The following is a 12,157-nucleotide window of genomic DNA, read 5'->3' as shown; positions in this document are numbered from 1 at the left end:
GAAAAAAAATCACAGCACTTGGCTGCACCCTTCAGCTGGGCCTCTAATCCCAGATCAGAGTGACCATGTACATCTGGACCCCAGGGAGTGCAGTTTGTAGTGGAAGGACAATACCAGAGTTAGGCTGCAAAAATAGGTCTAATCTCAGGGGAGCATGAGGCAGGCGAGTGTTGTGTGAATCCCACACCCATGTGTGAAAATTAATATGCCTGTGAAAACTAGGAAGCAAATCTTTTGCACTTAATCATGTAATGACTGATCTAACTGATAGCAAAAAAGCAGTACAGATTGGATTCCTACCTCGCATAAATCACTCTTTCACGCTATGCTGAGAAGGGCAAAGGAGATGGGAAGGACAGACCCAAATAGAAAGGGCTTCAAATGTCATCTCCTGCATGAGCAGGGCAGTGGAAGAGGTGCATCTGGGAGATGTTTCACTGCTCTATGGTCAGGTTTACTGGGATGTCATACATGGGAGCTTTACATACTGCTCTAGATCCATCTTAACCAAGCAGCAGGCTTTACCTTCTCTTTTATTCACAGAAAAATGTCGAGCAACACTAAGAAAATAATTTCAGATTTAGGAGGTCCTGTTAATTTATAAAAGAACTTTATCACTATTAAGTGGGAATCTGCATTATACTGTAATACAGAAACTTTTAGAAAGAAGACAATTTTATTCCCCCAGACTTAGAGATTTTCAGTGGTGTAATTCCTATATCTAAACATGCATGTCTGTTAGAGTGCTCTGTGTGACCAATGTCTGACCCCTTTACTATGTAATGCTTGTAACACTGTGTAACCCCATTGTATTGGGTACTATTGCACCATGTAGACAGAGAATTGAGTAGAATTGACCCACTACTTAACTCCTCGCTAAAAACAAAATAGTATTTGCCAAAATGGTTGTTTTTTTAAGTATTTATTTCATTATTACTTAACGAGATTACAAAGCTAAGGGATTGTTATTGCGTAACTACCTGAAATCAAAGCAGGACTTTGCTATTGATGCCATAGTGAAAGCACCAGCGTGGGTCTCCCCTGACCCAGGCTCAGTGCTTTGCATTATGTCTTGCTGTGTGATCTTGGTTAGGATCTAAAGGATTCAGGATTAAGATTTAGCAAAAAAAGTGACCTTGATAAATGTACCTTGATTACAAAGGAGATACAGTAAAGAAAGGATTTTTTTCCTGAACTGGATCTTGAAAGACTTATTTACTAAAGTTTGTTTTTTTCTATTATTATTTTATTTTTTAATTCAGTTTTATTTCATTTTTTTAAAAAATAATCTTACGGTTTTCTCTGCTTCATAATTTCACAGACTAATGTCTTCTAAGTCATCCTAGGGAAAGAAGAGGCCTGAGGGCTGACATCAAGTGAAACAGATGTCGAAGGATGTTGTTGTAGATAGCTAATTCCTCAACTATGAAGGTTACACAGAAGGAATAATTCTTCAATAGGGGCAGTACAAAGGAAATATCAAGTACAGCTATTAAACTTACACGCATTTCTAAGTCTTTTGGACTTGCCGTAAGCAGCTTGCCATGAGCAGAGAAGGCACAAGCAATTTCCATGTTTGACTTTAGGCTTGAACCAGATTCTTCTGTCTGATTTCAGATATAACTCAATTTGTTAAGTGTCACCAATAATTCTATAGCGCACAAATTGAGTACAGAGCTATAAGCGAGGTTTAGATAAAAAATGAAAAGGCGTATGAATCATTCTAAAAAAGGAGCAGGGAAGAAATCGGGCATTCATGCTTTTCAGCATTGTTACAGATGGCATATTTGTCTCCACAACATTGCCCTGTGCCGGAAAGCCCTGACTATGTAATTTCTTAGCTAAAGTGGTAGCCACAAGCCGACTGTAACCCTTCCTTCGATGCTCTGGAAGAGTATAACCATGAATCATGGTGGCAAACTGGTCTGTCAGGCTCCAGGAGAGGGGGCACCCTTTGTCATCCAAGATACAGACACTGGGGAAGCAGCAAATGAGGTTAGCAAGGTACCGCTGGCACCTTGGGTTGCCTCTGCGCGACCACGTTTCATTGAGCAGGCTGGCGTGGGAGATGTCCAGATAAGACACTGTTAGTTTAGGGTCCATCCTAAGAAACAGTAGAGTAAATGTATTAGGCAGAAAGCTGTTCCTAACATTCTCCAAGCAACTGCACTAGATTTAAAGACACATTCTACAGCTGAATAGATTTCCAGCTCCTTATCAGAAAAGGGAACCAAAGACAACTGAATTCCTTCAGCTGGAGGTCTGGGAATCACTGGGTAGGGGAGGGCCTCTCTAAATTTGCCATGCAAATAATTGGCAAGTTATCTTCCAGTCCTACTAACAACATAATTGAAGTAATGTTTTAAACTCCCTCCTGGAACATTTGTAAATTGCATTGTTTCTTTTGAATAAAATGTTTTCTCAACTATTCAACTCCAGACTATTTTATGTCTTTGCACATGTGAAATCCTAAGTATGTATGACACAGGCCAGGGGTGTTTTAATCCTTGCAGGAAGAGTGGACAACATGTTAAGGAAGGCAAGTAGCCAAAGTGTCATCCTAGCTACCACAGGAGAGTGGAAGGGATTTGATTTCTAATCTCTCAGCCTCCCAGACTGGTGGATTCACTCTAGTTTACAAGTTTGCTACTCAGACATTCCAGGAAAAACTGGTCCTCTGGTTCCCCTGCTCTTCTTCTCTGATGGCAGACCAATATCTGATAAGCAGAGAACATTAGAAAATATAGAAGTCCTTCAAACAATTCTGTACAGCCCTGTATTGAAACTTTGCAGAAATCCCAGATCCATCTAGGAAACCTAATGAGCTTCAACACAGGAAACTCCAATAAGATGGAAAGGGGACCTCTGGAAGCTATTCATTTGTCAAGAGAGGAAGGGATGAGAACTATTCTAGAATATAAAGCAGAAAAAAAGTACTTGCTGTAAATATAATATGAGAGTAATAAGATTTATCAACAGGATTATACATACTGGAAATTGATAGCTGGCAGTGTATCCGGATCTGAATGGATAATCGCCCTGAAAGAGGATGTTTTCACATGTACCTCCTTAGTTAAAGCCACAGTTCTAGATACTTCCCATATTCCATCCTGGAGCCCTATGTGTGTATATATATATAGGCGTGTGCATATATATATATATAAATAAAAGTAATACACCTTTAAAATAAAGCATATTTTGAAAATAAAAGCTCAAGATTACACCTTTTATGGAACAATGCAGGTATACAAGACCTCCAAACTTACAACTCTCCACACTCTGGTCATAACTTTGTATAACTAAAGATCAGTAGCTGTCATGCTATTCATCTAATCTGAACCTCCTAAAACACACAGTCACTCTCCCCATGACCTCCCCATCTAAATCTAATACTCAGCTAGAACCCTAGTAATGTAGACAGGCCTAATACAAAAATTTCACGTCAGAAAATTCACCTACTGCATAGGCAAGTTTTTGTTTTTACTAGTTAGTATCCTTCACTACTAAAATTTTCAGTCTTGTTTCCCATTCTGATCTTGTTTAGGCTTAGCTTCCAACCACTGACTTTTAAAGGACCTCTAATTACCACATTTACAATCACTACTGCTCAGTCTGTATGTCATCTACAGAATCCTGTGACCAAAAGGGAAAAAAGAAAAAAAAAAATCTTAGATCAAAGAAATAACTGAAATAAACTTTTATATAAAAAGTAGAATGACAGGATCCACACTGACTTAAGACTTTTTAAACCACCTACTTCATCTATTTTGCTTTTTTAAAATAAATTAGAGCTCTACTATACCTTGTATCTGAAAAATTTGCCCCCAGTTAATAGTATTTGTGTTTTCCAGTAGCTCCTTGTAAGCTTGCAGCTCCTTGTAGAAAACTGCATACGCATTGGTGTAATGGTCAAGGTCATCCATGTCACTCTGGAGGAAAAAAAAAAAAAAAAAAAAAAAAAAAACTTAAAAGAATTAAAAATTCTCCCCCTCTTCCCTGCATTTTTTCCATTTTCCAAGACTCAGAAAAATCCATCCCCACAAATCCAACAGATAGTTGGAGATTGAAAGAGTGTTTTTTTAGGATAACTATTTTGGTATTCTCAGCAGGGACTCTCAAGCAAGAGAGATTTATTTATAGAGCTTTGCTCTATAGCTATACTATTGCTCTGTCGAAGCTGAGAAGAAGCTTTATCTGCAGCTCAGGAACAGAGATAAAACACCTCAACTGACCTCCCTCTGTGGCCGGGTGATAACAGCTTTGAAGTCTGGCCACTTGTCCACCACCACCTCCTTCCTGAAGGGATTCCCTCGGTTGATATTCATCACAGCCCCATAAACCTGCAGGATAAAGAGCCAAGGGAAGAAAGGCAGCTTGAGACATGTTAATGTGGTATCTGTCAGCCCTCCTCATAAACCAAGGACTGAACCAGGAACACAGAGTTGAAAGTACACATTCAGATTCTCAGTTGGAGGCACACATATGCTATAGATGCATACATACACGTAGATCTGTAAGGCATATTACTGGACAAATAAACCATTGTCCAACTCTAGTTGCTCCATCCATTGTAGCAACTCTAGTTGTTTTGGAGAGGGGAATAGTTGGTTTGCTTCATTCTTAAGTATGTGGAAGCGGTTTAGTAAGCAGAAGCAAACAGATATCTCAGGTGTAGTCTTCAGCCAGTCCACAAGAACCACAATCATCTGCCTGTAGCTTTAATTCCCTGACAAATGTCCTAATGCATGGATAAAACACCATTAAAAGACTAGCAATTTTGTGCTACCTTGAGGGACTCGGGAAAACTCCACATTAACATTTTCTCCAGCATCTGCAGTTTAGTGGAAGAGTTCAGCACCAGCATATTTCCTGCAGACCTGCTTGGGAAATACAGACAAGGTGTGAAGAGTCATGTTAAAAAAAAAAAAAAAAGTGGGAACTGGGTGATATAACTGACAGCTTCATAAAATACAGTAGCTCCTACAAGTCCTCCCTTTCACCATTTTCCTATGGAAAGCTTTGGGGGATAAATATATTTTTTATTTTTCAATAGATGTACGTGCAGAGATCAGTGAGATGGGATGGTGTTTGGCAACATTAGCCAGGTAGCTTACAGAGAGATTCAAAGAAGTGTTTCTAACATTTGACAAGAAAACACATTAACCTTTGCTGGTGAATGTCAGAAATAAGTGTCATAAGTAAACTGTTAACATTAAAGTCTTTAAGCCTATATATGGCTGAACTCTTACTAACTACTAATGAGCAATTTCCCAAAACTATCACATCCACTATTTTTTTTTTGACTCCTCCAATCTATACCAATCTACATAAAAAAAAAAATCCGTTTGCTGCAGCTCACTATATAACCTATCACATCTTATGGTATTTTACCTTTATAAGCATAACCTTACATTGTAGCCATCAAACACCTTCAGTCTTCACCTAATAAAGGTCTTGAAATTAATCACAACTTAAGATTGTAGATGGAACAGCAAATCCTGTAACAAAGGGTTCTGTGATCATCCATCTCCAAATCCTGTTTGTCTATCAGACACACACAGCTGCTTCAAAGGGATTCATCCAACAGAGAGATAACTCAGACAAAAAAAAAATAGGGTTGGTGTTAATTAACATGATTTTCCTATGATTTTGTAGGAAATAAGTACTAATTGCTATAAATATAGAAGGGTCTTGACATGGTGACATAAATCAGAATACCTGTGAGCCTTGTAGCAGATCTTCTGCCAAAAATGAATCACGGAGCATGGAGTCTTCCCGAGATCACTGTATTGTGGTTGATCTGTTGCCTATAGAAAAAGGCTTCTATGGACTTATTTTAAATACAAATGGACTCACCTGCCTTTCTTCTAAGATTATATTCCACTTTTTTTTTTTTTTTTTTTGCGTGCTTGAAATTGCTTCAGGCTGAGTATATTTCAAGCCAGTCCAATTTCTAAATGACAGGTGTCATTTGGGAAAACAACTAACAATCAACAGTAATCGAGTTGCTTATTGGTGTCCTTACCGAGTAAGCCACAGTATTTAACAACACGTGTACAGGCAATTTGCTCCCCCGATAAATGCTAAGGAATATTAACAATGTAGTGAAGCTTACGTGGTCACACCAACATACTTGTGCCTTAGACAGGAAAACATCTTTCAAGATCAATATGGTCTATCATGAGTTTCAAGCTCTCTCCTAGTTCCCTATTTCATTTCACATGCACACAAAAAAATACCTACAATAACATGAGCATATCCACCTTTCATAAAGCCATTTTCTAACCCTTTCCAAGGCATAAATTGCTTCCATGTCACAAAAGTGCAGTCAGTGTGCATGTGCATCTATAACTAAAGACAATGTTGATGTGCTTGAGTGTATGCTTACTTTTACAGAAGGATGCCTCTTATAGTTCTATGTCTAGAAATACATTTAGAGTGAAAATAAATATTGCACTGATAGATCAACTGATCACTTACCTTATTACCTGATCAGTCTCGTACCTCGTACTTCCAAAGCGTAATGATGAGCTTGAAGTTACGAGAAAATGCATGCACTTGACTTCTGCACAAGCAGAGAAAAAACTGACACTGAAAATATAGTTGTATTGTTCCAAAGTGGTGTATTTTTCCTAAAAGCTTTACTGTTTATTTCTTTTGGGAAGCACAGAAATGAAAGCAAGAGCCAACCACACCTCCTAAGGAGGAGGGACTCCATAAGCAGAGCTAATTCAGTGTTAAGTGGTTTGTACAAAAGTACAGAGCTCCAATAAGAACCTTTAATTTTTCCTTGGGAAGTTAATCTCTCCACATTGGTATCAATCAATGAACCGCTTTATACATACTTATCTTTCTTCCTCTCAGGGATCAGATTTATGCTCAGTGCTAAGCTGCATGCCATGAGGAATTGGAACCTGAAGTAAACTGAGACGTATTCTGCCCAAGAGGAAATCAACCTAACAAAGCAGCCACAAGTATTGTCTTGGGACAGCAGGATTGCAGCCCTCTTGGCCCCTTGCCTGACTCTTTGTTCGTTCCTGTCAGACCAGCCTGATGATACAAAAATCAAGATCTAATCAAACAGGAACAACTGCAAAGCACTCTGATTACAGCCTTTCTAGTAGGAAGATAAGAAATGCTACAGATACAAACAATAATTCATTTGAACTCAGTATCTTATCCTTCAGAATATCATTATGTATGATTAAATCAGCAGTTCAGGGATTTCCTGGATCAACACTGCTTTCTAACCATTTAATAGCCACTGATAGATAATACCCATCATAAACTTGTCTGCTTCTTTTTCATACCCATTTGTCCTGATTCGAAACATAGCAACCCATCTCTCAGAGGGAAATAGAGATAATTATCTTGTGCCTCATTAAAGGTACTAGGAGCTTATAAACAAACGCACAAATGTTTTCTTGGTAAGTCAACATTAAAAACACTGCTAAGTTTTCTAAATGATAATTCAGCTAGGGAAAGTGCTATATAATAACTGGATCCTTTAATAGAGAAATTCTACTGCCGACAAGGAAGTGCAGAAGGAAAGTGTACAGTTAGCTTCATTTTCTAAGGCTGAAGGATACCTGGCAATTAATGAAATATGGAGTACGTAACTGAGATTTTTATTGAGAAAATTTTACTGCATAATGTTCTCATCTGCTTTCCCCAGTCATAAACGAGGTATAAATACATTTTCAACTTACTGCTTAAAACAAGGTAAGAAAACCTCTATAGTTGATAAAAATAACTCAGTCTCCTGCAGTATAGGCCTTTTTATTAAAAAAAGGTAATGAAGCTGGAAAGGGGATTTGCAACTCTGCTTTACATAGACTTAACTTTACTAGGTGCTTCAAGTTTAAAGAGGATTTTAACTCTGAAATATGTGATAGTTTCACAAGCAGCACTGCATTTTCTAATTTGACATTGCCCAAGCCTATAAAAATGCAAATAAATCTCTCTTCCTCTAAGAAAATATGTATCTTCATTGGAAGAGGACCTCCCTGGTCAAAAAATTTCCTGATGGAGTACATAAATCACGAGAGTCTTCAAAAGTATTTACATGTCAGTATAGTATAGAATACTGGCAGAGGTTATCTTGCTTCAAAGCAGCTGCCATATATTTTGGTCTCTCAAATGAAGTCCACCTTTTCATAGATCTTTTCCATGAGGGTTAACATGTCCTTCATTTCAGCTGACTGCTGAATAATGCTCATATCCTTTAGAAGACCATTCTTGTTTTTTATCTTCAAAATTTCTTTCTAAAGAAAGAAAAAAAATTATTAAGAATAAGAGGCAATAAGGAGACTTATTTTACTGACTCCAACAGGAAATTCACTCCATCAGACTAATAAATGTGCATCTTTAATCCCTCTCTAAACTTAAGCAACTACACTTTCTTTCTGGAGCTACATTGTGGTTTATTTCAGAAATGATTACATGCTCCCTAGAACCACAGTGCCACTAGAAAGATGCAAGGGATCCTTACATTGTATGCTTTCTAGAGAGGCAAAAACAAACAAAAAACACAACAAACAAATCCACACTCACTCAAACAACCCACACAGGCATATAGTTCTGAATGAAAAACAAAACAAACAACAACAAAAAAAGATTAATATATATTGCCCCTTCTGGCTAAGAAAGCTAAGTGATAAAGGCAGTTTCTGTGCCACTCCTTCTCCTTGCCACGCTGTTTTTAAAAATACACTCCCTGCTCACCTGCAGAGTGGGTGCCTCTAAACTACGCGTAGGGAGTTCCGGAAGGTGGAGTGCTCCACTGCAGTCTTGCTGGAATACCTATGGTGTGAATTAAAAAAAAAAAAAAAGAGATGGAAGTAGGAAAAAAAAAGAAATTGCCTGCTATCACTCAACTTCTTTAAAAAAAAAATCTTAGCTTTACAATTGAGCTTAGAACGACTGAAAAGGTACAATTCCAAAAGATAGATGAGACCTCCCTTTTATTAAGCTGTCAGTGGAAACAACATGGATGGGCTAACACAAGAAACACACCTTCTCCTTATCTGAAGGCAGCAATATTTGTTGCAAATACCTTGCTAGCCTTTTTTTCATCTTCCTCCAACTGGTTCCTGAGCACCTGGATTTTGTACTGTAGTTGCTGTACAGTTTCCTCTATGCGTTCTGCTGATCGTTTAGCCTCATTTATTTCTTCCTGAAGTAAAAAGACAGAAAGAGAGAACAGCAATAAAAATTTCTCTAGAGGTAGTGACCCATTTGTGTATCAAATACTGTGCAGGAGTTCCCAAACAAATTGTCCTTAAGACTAGAGAGGAGGATTCACAAAAACAAACAAATAACAAAGTAGAACAAAAAGTTAACAGGATTAAAGAACTATCATCTCTATCTGTTGATAGAGTATTCAAAACTTCCCAATTCTTCTAAGTTCCTTCTCCAAAGCACCAGCTAAATAACTGAGAAAACAGTCAAAAAGACACACTGCTTAATAAGAAAGTGGATGACAATAATGACTAGAGGGGCAGCACCTTTGCTAAAAGGTTGCAACACACTAAAAAGCCAAAGACAGAAAAGATACATCTTCTTCCCATTCTTATTTTTCATACCTCTAATTGTACCAAAGACTCTTCATTTGTCTCAAGCATTTGTTTCTCTGCCACTTGAAGACTCAGCAAACTCTTCAGGTTGCCCAGTTTCCTTGGTGGTGCCTTTAAGGTCTTGAAAAATCTCAATATCCTGCATTAGGAAAAAAGGAAAGCCTGAATTGTACTATCAAGATGATTCCCTCCTTGATTTTCCATCAACTTTTCCTTCTGATAGGATTGCTCTCAGAAGCAATCCTATCAGCGTGGTACAAAAATAACTGGATAAACCACATTCCATTTCCACACATCTTCTCTGCCCCCTTTTTAAATTTCTTACCTTTGTTTCAGTAAATTGAGGTGTTTCTGAACATCTTCTTTCCTCTCTCTTTGTTGGCACAAAAGAGAACTGGAAATAAAATAAAGGCATAATTTTTAATCACAGACCCAGGCAGCACAAAGAACTCAGCAAGCAGAGTAAATAGTCAAACCTTGCCTAGGTGAGAATTTACAACTTCGGATAAGTATTTGTGTTTTACTTTATTGCTTAGAGAAGCAGACAGAAAAGAATCACCAGAATATTTTGCACTTACAGTATTACTGAATTCATCATAGTTTCCAGAAACTGCTTGCTGCTCTCCGACAGAGTCTGCCAAGATGCTACTTCAGCACTGCTTAGTTTCATCTCTTTTGAAGAACCATTTTCTTTTGTTTGTACTAGTAAAAGGAGGGAGAAGGGGAAAGAGAAATTGGGGGGGATTTTTCAAGTGTAGATAAACAGCTTTGTAGTAAAAAAAATTCAACCACATGGTGGTCAAAAATGTATTAGCTAAGATTTTTCCTTCTCAACAAATATATCATCTCACTATCTTTCAATATTAAGTGGTACTGATTTGTACTTCACAGTTTTAAGTAGTGTGTTGTGCAATAAGCACAAAATAGTAGGTTCCTCCTCAAATCATTTGTGATACAAGCAAGAAAACCAAGAACGAAATAGAGTTAAAATGTAAAATAATCTATCACAAGCATCCAGAACCAGAGAACACTACCTACAAATAAAGTATACAATTAGTACATGCATATACATCATATATTATATGAATACACAGTGACTAAAACTTTACTGTGATTAATCATTTTTACTGTTTAGAAAGAAAATCATGAAACTTATTTCAATGGCATATTTCATAAATCTATCAGTTCAAAATATCAGTTATTACTTTTTCATTTTAGTGCTTCCCAAAACATTAAAGTGTTGTGAGATAAACATAAGGAAATATATTCTTACCTGCAGGAGAATAGTTCCTGTGTTCCTTAGCTTTCCATTTGACTGTCTGAGTGACCTGCTGAGAAGAAAAGTTTAAATCAAAAGCGACTAGGAGTCATCTGCTGCTGCAGAACCATTTATTTACTGTAGACTATACTGTAAATAAAAGTATAATAAGAACTACTGTATACTGTACTATAACTTGCTACAGAAGAAGTTGTGAAGGCACTTCAGTGCTTGACAGAGGTCTGCTACTAGTGACTATAGCTAAGGCTTTGTGAACTAGGAAATAGTATTCCTCTAAAGCAAATAAAGCCACTTTTTACTTCCACTTATTCCAAAACTAAGATAATGAAATAACAAATGCACTAAGAAAGTTTTTTTTTTTTTTTCTATCCAGACACATCTTAAGACAATGATGCTCATGATATGAGCTGTCAAGCAGGCTTTTTCCAATAGAAAGCTCTTTAGGCCAACTTTAAGATGTGCAAAGGATATTCTCTGGAATTGACCCAGCTTCACTTAAGCTGAAGGAACACATTTCATCAATCTGCTCAAAAGCACAGCCAGTTTTCCCCCCCACCCCCCCCCCCCTTTTTTTTTTTTAATTTTCAGACAATACTTCCCTCTATTGGTCACACACATAATAGCACATGTTGCTTTCTGGTTTCCATATTTCATAGATACAGCAGTGCTTCTCTAAGGAAATGTTTGTACAAATACTTCCTCAAGAGCACTACCTCGATTTTGTGAAATACTCTCTCTTTGTGAATTTGTGAAATATTCTCTGACATTCCCCCAGAAAATAATAAAAATAAATAAATAAATAAAAAGGGCAAAAAAAAAAAAAAAGAAAAAAAAGGCAAAATCCCTATTTTCTCTAATGTTACTTTTCACATCTGTTTGACTCAAAGTAGTAATTACCTCTGCTTTTTGACTTTGTTTTTTTCTTCCTCCACCTGTTCCTGTTTTTTTGCTGGAAGACCCTCGTCCATGTATTGACTTACGGGACTTTTTCACTGTTCCCTCAACAGAGGTCTCCCCAGTCTTATTGGAAGAAGCGTGGCAGCGTTTCATTATCTGTAAACCAAATGGAAGGGAAGAAGCACCCCACACAAGAAAAATAGCAATTATCAGAAACGGCACCCATTGACATACAGCAGCCCCTGTCACGACACAACAGGTGCTCACATTGGCAGTAGCGACAGCCACAGCTACAACCGAGAGCCCACTGAAACACAGGGTCGCGGTCCGCCATATCGCCGAGGTTGCGGCTGTCGCGACAGCAGGCAACCTCTTGCACATGGAGGGCGGAGGACTACAACTCCCA

General features: G+C 37.7%; 2 protein-coding genes across 2 annotated transcripts; both read right to left on the bottom strand.

Moving 5' to 3' along the window:
- Positions 1–1,639: 1,639 nt before the first annotated feature.
- On the bottom strand, positions 1,640–4,873 carry GLYATL3 (glycine-N-acyltransferase like 3). Its single transcript, XM_010225191.2, has 5 exons — positions 4,787–4,873; positions 4,233–4,340; positions 3,803–3,929; positions 2,992–3,118; positions 1,640–2,104 (listed from the first exon to the last, which is right to left on the bottom strand). The coding sequence occupies exons 1-5, from the start codon at positions 4,862–4,864 to the stop codon at positions 1,678–1,680; spliced, it is 867 nt and encodes a 288-aa protein (XP_010223493.2). The 5' UTR covers positions 4,865–4,873; the 3' UTR covers positions 1,640–1,677.
- Positions 4,874–8,084: 3,211 nt separating this feature from the next.
- On the bottom strand, positions 8,085–11,926 carry CENPQ (centromere protein Q). The gene is made up of 8 exons (XM_088540089.1): positions 11,752–11,926; positions 10,849–10,906; positions 10,154–10,277; positions 9,901–9,969; positions 9,585–9,714; positions 9,056–9,175; positions 8,725–8,802; positions 8,085–8,264 (listed from the first exon to the last, which is right to left on the bottom strand). Exons 1-8 carry the CDS (start codon positions 11,902–11,904, stop codon positions 8,136–8,138), a joined length of 861 nt encoding a protein of 286 aa, XP_088396215.1. The 5' UTR covers positions 11,905–11,926; the 3' UTR covers positions 8,085–8,135.
- Between the last annotated feature and the right edge of the window lie 231 nt (positions 11,927–12,157).

The sequence above is a fragment of the Tinamus guttatus genome, unplaced genomic scaffold, assembly GCF_059628265.1.
Source record: "Tinamus guttatus ecotype Peru unplaced genomic scaffold, ASM5962826v1 Tinamus_guttatus_pri_ptg000055l, whole genome shotgun sequence".
In the NCBI taxonomy this organism is placed as follows: domain Eukaryota; kingdom Metazoa; phylum Chordata; class Aves; order Tinamiformes; family Tinamidae; genus Tinamus; species Tinamus guttatus.
Note: the sequence above shows the minus strand (reverse complement) of the source record. Positions and strands in the feature narration are given on the sequence as shown.